The sequence below is a fragment of the Sesamum indicum genome, linkage group LG6 (genome assembly GCF_026168435.1).
Source record: "Sesamum indicum cultivar Baizhima isolate 11 linkage group LG6, ASM2616843v1, whole genome shotgun sequence".
NCBI lineage: Eukaryota > Viridiplantae > Streptophyta > Magnoliopsida > Lamiales > Pedaliaceae > Sesamum > Sesamum indicum.
Genome location: NC_142662.1, coordinates 1546828 through 1559906, shown reverse-complemented (window position 1 = coordinate 1559906; position 13079 = coordinate 1546828). Strand labels below are relative to the sequence as shown.

The 13079-nt window shown below is 27.9% G+C and overlaps 1 protein-coding gene across 2 annotated transcripts; it reads right to left on the bottom strand.

Annotated features, from left to right (window-relative positions):
- Positions 1 to 2443: 2443 nt before the first annotated feature.
- LOC105165653 (NAC domain-containing protein 21/22) lies at positions 2444 to 5556 on the bottom strand. 2 transcript variants are annotated; one of them, XM_011084732.3, is made up of 3 exons: positions 5113 to 5556; positions 3929 to 4194; positions 2444 to 3157 (listed from the first exon to the last, which is right to left on the bottom strand). In XM_011084732.3, exons 1-3 carry the CDS (start codon positions 5282 to 5284, stop codon positions 2717 to 2719), a joined length of 879 nt encoding a protein of 292 aa, XP_011083034.1. In that variant the 5' UTR covers positions 5285 to 5556; the 3' UTR covers positions 2444 to 2716. The 2 variants fall into 2 exon arrangements, with proteins under 2 accessions (XP_011083034.1, XP_088737335.1); XM_088881209.1 differs by having other exon boundaries at positions 3929 to 4201; positions 5113 to 5242.
- Positions 5557 to 13079: the final 7523 nt, after the last annotated feature.

Genomic DNA, 13079 nt, shown 5'->3' with positions numbered 1-13079 from the left:
TATTATTATGACAAAAAAAGTTCTTATTACTAATTATGTATAATTAATGATAATTTTAATTAAATTCTTACTTAATTTTTTGAGTAATTTACAACGATCTTCTCTAAAGTTTGACATAATTACGAACACCCTTTGTTGGTTGAAAAATTGTAAATAACCCTTAGTGTTTGAAAAAATTATATAATCTTTGGATGAAAGTATGATATTATCAACTATACCTTTATTGTATTTTTTTTCATTTAATAAAAATAAAAATTTGTAGAAAAATTGGACAGTGTGGATGAAATTTTTTTAAAAATTATAAAAAATATCCACTAAGTCAACAAAAAAATAAAAAAATTTGAAAAAATAAATAAAATTATAATTTTTAGTCCATAAGGGAATTTTGGTCAGTATATCACAAAATGGATGAAAATCTAACGGAAATTAATGGAATGAGCTAATTGTTAGACGTCCTTTAGAGTCAAGGAGGTATTGGTAATTTTTTAAATAACGAGAGAGTATTCATAATTATACCAAACCTCACGAGAGATCGTTGTAATTTACTCTAGTTTTTTGGTTATGGCTAAACTTATATGTTTTTGTAGTTACACTTAATTCAATTTGCTGAGATTGGGTCTAAAATCAGACCCAATTCTGTGTCCAAAGCCCATGGGTTCAGACATGTTTGTTCTTATTTTGTTTTTCCTATTCAAACCCAAAAAAGTTGTAATAAATCTCCCCTGATCTAATTAGTGCAGGGTGGACGACTCTGGGCTTTGCACCAATTCGATTAGTTTGAAAAAAGAATTGATGAATCTATTGAGAATATATACTTTTTTTAATTAATTGTATTAAATTAGTATTCAAAATTATATCTTTTTTTTTTTAAAAAAAAAAAGATACTATTACTCAATGTATTTTTTTTAGTAAAAACAGTGATTATGTACATGATTACATAAATATCAATAAACTGAGTAATACAGCGATTTGATCGATTAAACTCAAATTAGAATAACTGAGATTGTAATATACTCATACTAAATAAGACAAATACCCATCATAAACAAATTCATATTAAATGAGACAAATACCTACACGATTGGTGGAGGCTCGAACTCATGACCTTAAATTTATTATATACTAAATTCCACCTGCTGGGATATCTGAAAAGTGAGTGTTTGATGGTTTTGTATTTTCAGATGTTGTATCTGTGAAATAAAAATCAAATAACTTTAAATACCATGGAAACAAAGTCGATGTGGTAAGATTTGGACAGCATATATAATCATGTCATTAACATCAATTAAAGAGCGGAATTCAATCATTAATAATAATTAGAGAGCTTGATTCCCAACATCAACATTAATGAGAGACATAAATGAAGGAGATATAAGAGAGATGGCCATGAAGCCAAGTTACGTGAAAAGCTACAAAATATATAACCTTAACAAAGGAATAACACGACAAACACGCTCAATTTAGACTACTTTCTTTAATTACAAAGTTTTATGGATAAATTATAACGATTCCTCCTAAAATCTGACATAATTATGAATATTTTCTCATTGTTTGAAAAATTATTAATACTTCCTCATGTTTGATGAAATTATGTAATTTTTGGATGGAGGTATGGAATTGTCAACTTTGCCCTTAATGTATTTTTTTAGTTTTTTTTTTAAAAAATTAAAATTTATAACAAAATCGAACAGAATTGATGGAAAATTTTAAAAAATTATGAAAAGAAAATTATCCATTTAATCCATAAAAAAATAAATAAAATTTATTTTTTAATCCATGAGGACATTTTGGTTATTTCGCCATAAAAATGGATGGAAACCTAACGAATCAGAGGATATTGGTAATTTTTCAAACAATATGGGGTATTCATAATTATGTCAAACTTGAGGGAAAGTTGTAATTTACCCAAACTTTATAAATATATATATGGTCCTTAACTATCAATGAAGTCTTAGCCTAGCGATTAAGACTAAATTTGAGATCCAATGAGTTCGAGTTTTGCCGAACGTGTAATTATTTATTTAATTTTATGTGGGCGTTCGAGTTATTAAAATTTATTAATGTTCTTAATCATATTACTAAAAAAATACATTTTATCACTCTCTAGTCGAGCAGCCATGATTAATCCACCAGATTTGGTTTCCTGTCTCCTTAGAACCCAAGAATACAGAGGTACGACCCTATAGAACAGATCCTGTTCAAGTATATAGGGCTAGTCTGTTTGCTCTTATCGAGAGTTGAAACATTGTACTGGTTATTATCAATAAATAAAATGAATTATTTTTGCAATATTAAAAATATAAAATTATATAATATATGTCACGTAAGTTACATATTTTGTAATAAATAAAATTATAATATTGATGTAATATGTCTTCTTTTTTCTAAATTTAATGAAAGAAAATAAATAATTTCCGATAAATTCTCTAATTTGTTCCTCCAATTTACCGAATAAAAATATATATCCGAATTCATGGATAATAAAATCACTTTACAAATTGCAATATTACAAATAGACCCTAAACTCTACCTAAATTCTTTATTTCTAAATATCTATATTCAAATCTCAAACATATACTATACCTCAAAAACACACACTAACTACGTACTATATATATTCTAGTCTTCACAAATGGCCTTATAATTCTACGTATACACCATACAATAACGAATCAAGTGTTCAAAATTCAGATCAAATTAACTGAACTATTCATAATCAAATCTCGTACATACGATCAAGATTCGAGGGCATTGATGATCCGTTCCAATAGTCGAAGCTCATGTCGAACAAGAATCCATAATCACCCTCATGACATTTGGTCTGATCATGATCACCATCATCAGAAGTCGAGGAATGAGGACCGTTGATGTGATCATGAGATGGAAGAAAGTAGGCGGTGGGGTCGACGGCCGACAAGCCGATGGAAGTGCTAGGGTTTTGGCCCTGATGCTGGTGCTGGTGGCTGAATTGGGAGATGGAGTTGGCGATGTTTGCACAGGTACTAGGCAAGCAGGTGGCATGTTCAACTGTGGGAGATGCAGCCAAATTTGGAGAAGTTGGAGGGGCAGATGTGCAATTATACAAAGTTTGTGGGACGAATTTGTTGCTTTCTTCACCCCTGGATTTGTGAAATACTCTGCATAACACCCAGTCTTCCTGTCCATGCATCATCAGAAATTAGTCAGCAATATACATTTGTACATGTATAAATATATGAACAGAATAATTCCTGGAGTTCCGAAGAAGCTTTCGGACAACATGATTGTGAATTTCCTGTCCCCTTGCGTCACCACATCATCATTGTATTTTTTATATATATCCCTTTCAACCTTCAATTATGGCAGTATATTACTACATCTTTTATTTCAAAATAATATTACAAATATGCCAACCCATGATGTTTAGCGAATTTCACGAAATTGAATCTTCATAATTAATAAGTTATAGGTATGAGTTCTACTAGTGTTTGAGTATTGATTGATCTAACTTAATAAAGAAAACAATTATACTTTTAGTCGCACGATTTTCAATATTTTTAATCCTCTGCTTCATAAAAATTTTAGATGGTCCCAAAATTGAGAAGATTCAATACATTCAGTCCCACAAATTCCGTAGAGCGGAGAATTGAATATGTCGAGTTTTCTCAATTTTGGTACCATTTTGAAAATTCTTTGAAAGATAGAACTAAACATATAGATTTTTTTTTAAATTTTGGGATGATTTTAAAATTATCATAAGTTAGAGGATTAAAAGTGTTGTACCCCATCCTATAGGGCTAAAATGTAACTCCGTCTAGCTTAATAGTAGATATTGATTGTTAATGACTAAAATTCATTACCTAATTATAATCAATTCATTAAAAAGAAAAAAAACCGGTTCATTAAATATTATTTTTTGTAACGGAAGATTTGGACAGTAAAAACCTACCTTAGGAGGGAGGTTAGGGTTCTCAAGGCGAAACTCATGCATGATCCATCCAGTTTTGGTCCCATTTGGAGCTCTATTCTTGTAGAAAACCAGAGTCTTTCTCATTCCCACGACGGCCAGAGTTTGCGGGTCTAGCACGGCCCGGTCCTTCCCGGTCGCCTTCCAGTACCCGGAGGTGGTAGCCCGGTTGGTCCTAAACCCGGTCGCATATTTGCGATCACGGAAGCTAAAGAAGTACCACTCGTTCGAATTCAGCTTCGCCACATCTAAAAACTATCACATTGTTAAAGTTCAAGATTTGACGATGAATTAATCCGCACAATACCAATAAAAACAAAGATAATAATAATATATACCTCAATTTTAACATATCTATTTCAGCGCGTGCTTGACAGACATGCAAAATTAAGTTTCATCGATTAAGACAAAAAATTGACAATTATACATATAAACTACATAAATTTTCTATTTTAAATCTTATAATTGTATTTATTTAATTAACATATATATACGTCACTCGTATAAATATTTTTTTAATATATATTAAACAGAATAAAAGATGAAATGAAATTTTGGATAGAAAATTGGGTGAAAATTAATAAATATTTGTGAACTTTATTTATTATTTTCTGTAAAAGAAAATGAATAAGGCTTGAGAAACACAAAAGCATGCAGTAGTGTGTTCTGTAGGCCATAATTAGTAGTGTATTATAAAATCTTATCCTTTTTTTCTGGGAGAAGAGAAGAGCCTTTCTGAATTAATTCCGTCGCGTTTAAGGAAAAATCCGTAGCAAAAGCTACCTACACATCTGGATACCTAACTTTTTATTTATTTCTACACACTGCTTAATTAATATTTATTAATCTTCATTTTTTTTTTCAATTTTAGTAAGATGTAATTGGAATTAATTAGATATAATTTTCAACATCAAGATGATATTAAAAAGGGAAAAAAGCGTGTCGGATCAATCGATATATAACAAATAATACATATTTCTGTAATTATAAGAAGAGAATATAAATTTTTTTTTTTAGTATGGAGGAATTAAATTAAAATTCAGCAGAGGTGTCTACGTACATCTCTTGTTACAAAATTAATTAAAACACGTACATGTACAACGTTCCATATATATACACGTATCTCGACATATATATACATGTATATATTATATATAATAAATTACCAGGGAGCTGCCATGGTTCACATGTATGAAGATCGATGTCGACCAAAGTAGCATTGATGAGAAGTTGTTGATTGGTAATCCTGTTGTAAAGATAATGACAGACCAGCTCTTCATCGCTGGGATAGAACCTGAAACCTGGTGGTAGTGTGTGTCCGATGTCTCTTAGACCCATAATTCTCTTCTTCTTTGATCGATCCAATGATATTGTCTTCACTTCAAAAATCAAACACCTCAACGACGTTTCTTCTGCATTAAATTCAGCTCTCTCTCTCTCTCTTCCTCTCTCTCTCTATATATATATATAAAGGAGGGTTGTCTGAATAAAGAGGTCAAGGTTTGTAATTTCTTTACAACATGCTATATATATATATGTGTATATGAGAGCTGCTTATAATCTTGGTGCTGGTTAGTTATGGTGTTGTGTATGTGTATATATGTGTGTGTGTTTGTGGGAAGTTTCAAGAAAAACCAAACTCGCAAGGAATCTTTGTGTAGTGTAGGGCATGATGGATGGATGGATGGATGTGAGAATAATAATAATAATATATATTAATTGCTTCATCCAATAAACTAGTGAATTAATCCAAATTATTTAAACCTATCTATCTATCACCCCCTTACCAACTTCCAAAATACTCCTTTTTACTATATCTCTCACACATATTATCTGACCCCCCCCCCCCGGCTCCTTTTTTTTAATTTTATTGCAATTTATATTACATTTTATATATATAAACACACATTATATGTATAAAGATTACATAATCGGTCAATTAAGATTTTATACACATGACGTGTAGAAATTTCAATTAAAAATTCAATCCAAAAATTATCTAGGAAGCTAGGAACGAAATGTGTTGCATTTAATATATACTCATCATGTGTATAAATAAGAAATAAATTATGTAATTCGGTTACCTTATATGTATGTGAAGTTAATGAGATGACGAGGTAAACATTAAAGGATAATATTATTAGGCAAAATATTTTTTTAGTCTGATAAATAAAGGCAGAACTTTTTTTAGTACCACAATTATAACATATGTCGCTTTTAATTCCATAAAGCTCAAAATCACGTTTTTTTAGTTCAAAAAAAAATATAATTTCGGGCCTTTTTCAGTTCCAAAATTCTAACGGATTTTTAGTCTCAAATCATGTCTTTTTAGTCCCAAAACCACATACGCATGACTTTTTGGGACTAAAAATATATGATTGTGAATTTTATGAGACTAAAGACGACATATGTCGTAATTAGATACCAAAACAATTTCCATTTTTATTTCATGAGATTAAATCTAATATTTGTATAAAAATTGAATTGAGATATTGAAAAGGAAGTAGTGTAGTGGATATTAAATGAAGACAAGGCATAATTATGATTGTGTGATGTAGAACGCTAACCATTCAATGAAGAAAAGGGCCTATACGATAATTTAGATGGACAGAACATTTGTAGGCCACACCACAGCAGCCACATGTTCTCATATATAGAGGAATCTACCAATGATGATGCACCTATATATATACCTCCAATTATCCCACTACATCTTTTTTCATAATTAAAAACAAATATATGTGGAAAATATTATAATATTATTAAATAAATTATCTAACTATACATACATCCACAATTATAAATCCATATATTGAAAATATTAAATAATAATTGATAATGTATGGGTGATTTTGGTCACTAGGATTGATAATTTTTACTTATAATTAAAAATTTATAGTTTTAAAATTAGTTTCTCATATGAAGAACAAAATTAGTTGAAATTTGACATGTGCTTTTCACGTAAACTCTAATTCTGATCAAATTACAAATTTTTATCCTTAATGTATATTAATTTTTTATAATTGACGAGATTAATTATCAAATTAAATTCAGTAAATTCTCATAATTAATAATAAATAATCATAGTAAATAGTCGTTGATCATAACTATACAATGGTTGTTGATCGTGGTCTTTTATAGAGCGGCTAAAATATTCGCAATAGCTTATAAAAGTCATGGCAAATGTTATGATTAAAGACATTTTTAGTCCTCTAACTATATATAATCAATTCGCATTTTAATCCTTTATCTCTCTAGGGTTTGAAAAAGGTCCTATAACTTTTTAATTTGCTCGATTGTAGGACACCAATTGCTGGAATTTGTCCAACAATGTCAGAAAATGCCACATGTATCTGACGTGGCATTTTAATTTGAAAATTAATTTTATTGGCTAATTATACATAATGTGGCAATTACGCGGCTTTAATTTAAAAAAATAAATTGTGATGTGACAATAAATTATATTATTTATTAAAATTATTATTATTATTTTGTATTTAAAATAAATTTTTAATACTCTTTAATATTTTACATTTTTCAAAAATTAAATTATTTTACTTCATTATTTATTACAAATAATATTTATCATTATATGTATTTGAATAAATAAAAAATTTTCTATTGTTTAAAATTTTAAAACAATAAAACATGTTTACTAAATTTTTAAGAAAATAAAAAAATACATATTTTTTCTCTCTTCTCATTTTTTGTATGTATGTATAAATAATATACATATACATATATAATTATAATATATTATACATATATTTGTGGCGGCGATGGCCAAGCCATTGAGCCCTGCAAAGGGCGTCGCCATCGCCACATTATACATATATTTGTGTATTTGTGGCGGCAATTGCCGCCACCAACCCCCGCAAGGGGCGTCGTCGTTGGCATAGCTGCGCGACGGCGTTGTCACCAAATATAGTCCATATATATATATATATATTTATGTATATATATAACATAAAAACTACTTTTTTAAATTATAAAATATATTTTATGCAATTTTTTCTCTAAAAATTTATGTCATAATGATGTGTCACATTTTATTTATTTATTAAGTCATGTAATTGCCACATTATATAAAAATTGCCAATAAAATTATTTTCTCCAATTTAAAATGCCACGTCAGATTTCAATCATATTTTTCGGCAACTTTTGATAAAATCCAGCGATAAGTATCTTGAAATCGATCAGCACATTAAAAAATTAAAGGACTAAAATGAGAAATAACTAAAGTTAGAGAATGAAAAATGCCTTTTAATCCCAAATGTTATTAATAAATAAAATTTTCATGGAAGGAAAAGCTAATTTTTTGCATCGTCTTTACTTAACAATAGTTAATAACAATTATGTACCATATTTTTTAACCATAGTCATTAATATTTCACTAGTATTTCTTTTAATAAAATATTTTAAACATAACGTTATCAATTTAATTACGTAGGTACGTTTACTATGAATATCCACAAATCATAAACACGCGTACCACAGTATGATTTGAGAGTCAAATATATATGCCATTGCAATAATTTTTGCAAAGAAAATAGTATCTAATTACAACCCAAAATGATCTTCATCTCTATATAATTAATTATTGCTTCATAATGGTACGTAAATCTACTTGTCGTCTAATCTAAATTTTCCATCCTATGTTCACATTAATTCATACCTTAATTAATTCTTTGTCTAATTAATCGATTATTACTTTTTCTATTAATTAACTAATTAATTAATTATGTTGGTATTTTTCGGGTCGAATCAATTTTATAATACTACATGCAATTGTGACTTGAAATTGAAGAAAAACCCTAAGGAAAATCATTTATTTCACGGAAGAATGATGAGGCTTAGTTAATATTCCTCAATACAATAATGTAATTCTCTGATCTAATCTAAACTGAAATGATATTTAGTGTACGTACCCAAATTAGAAACTATGAATCCAGACCAAAAAATTGAATAATCAGGATTTGTCAATACGTACCATTATTTTCATTTTCAATAATTAGAAATAAATTAATAATTGATCCTATTCTCAGAAACATAATTAAATGTTGTTGCTAGAAATATATATAATATTTAACAATAGTTAATTACTATGATTAGAAATAAATAGTCGTACGTAGTACGTAAAATAATTAGTAACCAGGCCACACAATGTTGTTCGCCGTGATCTATATGAGTGTGGCTAAATATTTCTCATAACTAATTAGAGTCATGTCAAATGTTGTTTTTCATAGTGAATAAACTATATTTTTTCATTGTTTTTTATTTAACCATTATTAATAGTAATAATTTATCACGATTTTTTACTATAATAATCCATGCATGTATATAGAGGTTCTGAACATTAATCATATATTAATCCAAAGTAAACTATACATGACCTTAATCACTGACTTAATTTAATTTACAGATAACAACATAATTAAGAGTTCCTCAATTAAAATTTTATAATTATTGATAATTAAAAAATTTATAATCTCATTGATTCATTTAAAAAAAATTCAATTATTTTTCATGTGATGTGAAATGTTGGTACATGTCATCAGTGCCTATCAAGAATTATTGTTCCCTGAAAACCCATGAATATATATATATAGATATATAGATATCCCAATTCCTAGCTTGAGGAGGAAGATATGAGTTTCAATGATTGTGAAATTTTAGGGTTAGGGTTTTTGTTTGCGAACACGTACTGTGCATGTAGTGTATACATAATAATTGATTTCTTTAATTAAGGTAGGGTAGGGTAGGGTTGGGGGGGGGGGGGGGGAGGGGAGTTGGTGAAAGAGTGACGGCTTCACATTCCTTAATATCTGTGGAATGGGGCCAATAATTCTCTCGTCATTTGTCGATTCAGATTTATTCACCTCCATAAGTCATGCCCACAATCAACGGCCCCGACGCTATATATATTCCATGTCTTTTTCATCATATCATTTATCTCTTTCTCATAATAATATACCTTACAATCATACGCGTTTTAGTTGGTGTAGCTGAAGTCCTATGATCCTATAATTTTACGTTCGAGTCGAGTCTGATTAATGTGTAAGTGTTGATTTATTTATGTAGTAATTATTGTTAGTCTATTATTATAATAATAGTTGTTAATTAATTATAAATAATTGATACATATAATTAGGATATTGATCCTTATGTTCGACTTATTAAAAAATTAATATATGCATGTATTTTTTGTTACTAATTATTGCATTGAATAAATTACAGTAACTTATCTCGATAAATTCATAACATCAAATTTATTAATAAAATATCAATCTTAATTATTAAATTAAAACATCATTGATCATGCCCGTTAGCCCATAGTTACTAGGTAGCGAGAATTCTCAAATAAAAAATTAATTACACATGTTTCATCGGTGCTCTATAGCTAGCATTTTTATATATTTGATTAATTTGGTATATATATAAATATATAAAAGAAAGCAATCACGAGCTGTCATATATAAAGATATTAAAATCAACTAATTTTTTCTTTAATAAATTACATTTTTAAATGAGGAGGTCATGTTGACGATAATAAACCAATTGTCAAATATTAGTTTGGCTTTCTCCAAAAATTAGCCAAATGTTGTTGAAATTCTTGAAAATATTTTTGACCACTATCATCATCATCACTTCCAATCTAAATTAAACTCTCCTCTTGACACTTCCAATCTTAACATACTAGAAAAGTGTGTCGTGTGTCCATCATTACCCATGTCATGTACTGTCTCTTTTTTCTGTTATTTGTTGAGTTTATTACATTCGATAGGTGTACAATATGTAATACGGATACAACATCTAGAATTCAGTAAATCATTAAAATACTTTCACATGTAATAAAAACATCAAAAATATTTCAGTAATCCATACAATTTTTTATTCGGGTCGAGTCGATACGATCTCGTCTTATTGATTCATCAACTTTAATGACTATGCGATCGCATCCAACTAACTGTAAGTTACCAGTCTATATTATTTAATACAAAAAATTTACTTACTAATGAATTTAGCAACGAAATTTTACTTGATGATGGATGTAGCAACGAATTGTTCAAAAATATATATATTAACACTATAGATTAGCAACGAAATTTTTATTTGCTAATTAGCTCAATGCTGATTTTATCATTAATTTTTTTGTAGTTATTCAGTCATTTTCCTCAATATCAATCTCAAATAATATAAATTATAAACATTTATAGGTTTCGATTAAAAATAATCATAGTAAAAAATCTAAAATCTGCTGCTAAGTCATCAAAAGAATTAAAGGTAGGTTGTATATGGTTTATTTTACTAATTTTAATAAATTATAATGAATTAATATTGCTGATATGATTATATATTTTTTAATTACTTTATTTGTTATCCTAAGATTCGCCGTAGAAGTTGACAAGCAATAGCTTGTCTTTCAGTATCATTTCTTGTTACCTGTCATTAATTATATTTTTCTAATTTTGTTTAATTAGCTTAATCAATTAAACAAATGATTAATCACTTAACTGTTTCTATATTACTCTATTAGTATTAGATGGAAGAGAAATTATATTTTTGGTTTCCTAACTTACGAAACTATTTTAAATAGTCCCAACTTTTGTTAAGAAATTAACATAAAAATTATGTGTTGGTTACGTGGCTGTCATCTTTTCAAAATTGATGAAAATGGCCGCATTTTAATGTGAGTTGGTAAAAATGAATGAAAGTGGGATTTCTCTAAAATTATGAAATTATTTGGTAAGAACTTTGTAAAGCGTAATAGGAATAAAAATACGTGGATTAAGTTATGGGATGAAAGAAAATATATATATATTTCCACACCCCTCTGACATGGGATTTGGTGTAATTACTTACACGTAAATCTTTGTGGTTTGTAAGATTACATGCCGTACCATTGACGTTTGTTTAATAAATAGATTTTTTATTAGTCAAGAGATACAGAATTTGTTGATATCAACAAAGAGTTGAATGAAAATTCATATTTATCCTGATTGATATATTACTAACTTATTGCAAGTCAAATTGATCTCTTCTTACCAAACCACCTTATAAGTGTGAAGATGTATATCCTCATCACATGCATTAACCTGTGAACATTGTATAGAGGCGGTTTTATCAGAAAAAATTGTTTGACCTTTAATAAGATTTTTATCAAGTTTTTTGCTAATATAATAGAATTTGATGAATTTTCACTAATGAAAAAACTTTTTACTAGATATAAACAAGTATTAAAAATATTAAATATAATTTTTTTATTATAAAATATTTGCGTATAATTACACTAAAAAAAACAGTATAATTGTGGCCAAATATTATGAGAAGTGGGTAGCTTGTGCTACAAGATCAAGAAAGCTTCTGGAGATAAAAATTAACTTGTCACCATAAACTTTTTGACAAAGTGAGAAAAGTTGTTTACCTTTTCAATTATATATTTATTTTTTATTTTTGTTACTTTCTATTACACAAATAATTACATATATGAAATGGAAAGGGAAGTTTCCTTAACTATAAAGTTTCTTATCCTCTTTATATGAAAATTGCAATTTCAAATTATAATTAAAAAAACAGGACTCTTTGTTTTATATATAAGAAAAATAAAAAAAAAATATTATCATAGTTATAAAAAATGCTTTTATTTTCTTTATATGTAAAGTGCAATATGAAATATAATAATACTTGAAACAGAAAATCTGCACTCACTATAATAAAATATAGGGTTTAATGCAATTTATCCTCTCTTGATATTGAAAATGAGCAAATTATCTCCCTATAAAAAATAAATAGCAATTTATCTTCATGTGTTTTAAAAAATAAAGCAATTTACCTTTCTGTCTAAGGAAATAAACTGCTTCAATTTTAAAAACATAAGGGGTAAATTGCTATATTTTGAAAAATACAAAGGGATAATTTGCTATTTTATTTTTCATAAGGGGTTGTTTGCCTGTTTTTCATGACACATGTAAGTAGATTGCAATTTACCCATAAAATATATATTATATTAGTAATAAAATGTTAACAATTTAAAATCACCATTAAAATATAAATTAAATGACAATAATTTTAATCTCGTTACAATATCATGATTACTAGTAAAAAAATTATATATAAAGTTGTCACTATAAAT

Coding starts and splice junctions, on each gene's coding strand:
- LOC105165653 (XM_011084732.3), bottom strand. CDS start 5,284: ATGGGTCTAAGAGACATCGGACACACACTACCACCAGGTTTCAGGTTC. Junction 4,195..5,112: donor TGAACCATGGCAGCTCCCTG/GTAATTTATTAT, acceptor GATAGTTTTTAG/ATGTGGCGAAGCTGAATTCG. Junction 3,158..3,928: donor ACCCTAACCTCCCTCCTAAG/GTAGGTTTTTAC, acceptor ATGCATGGACAG/GAAGACTGGGTGTTATGCAG.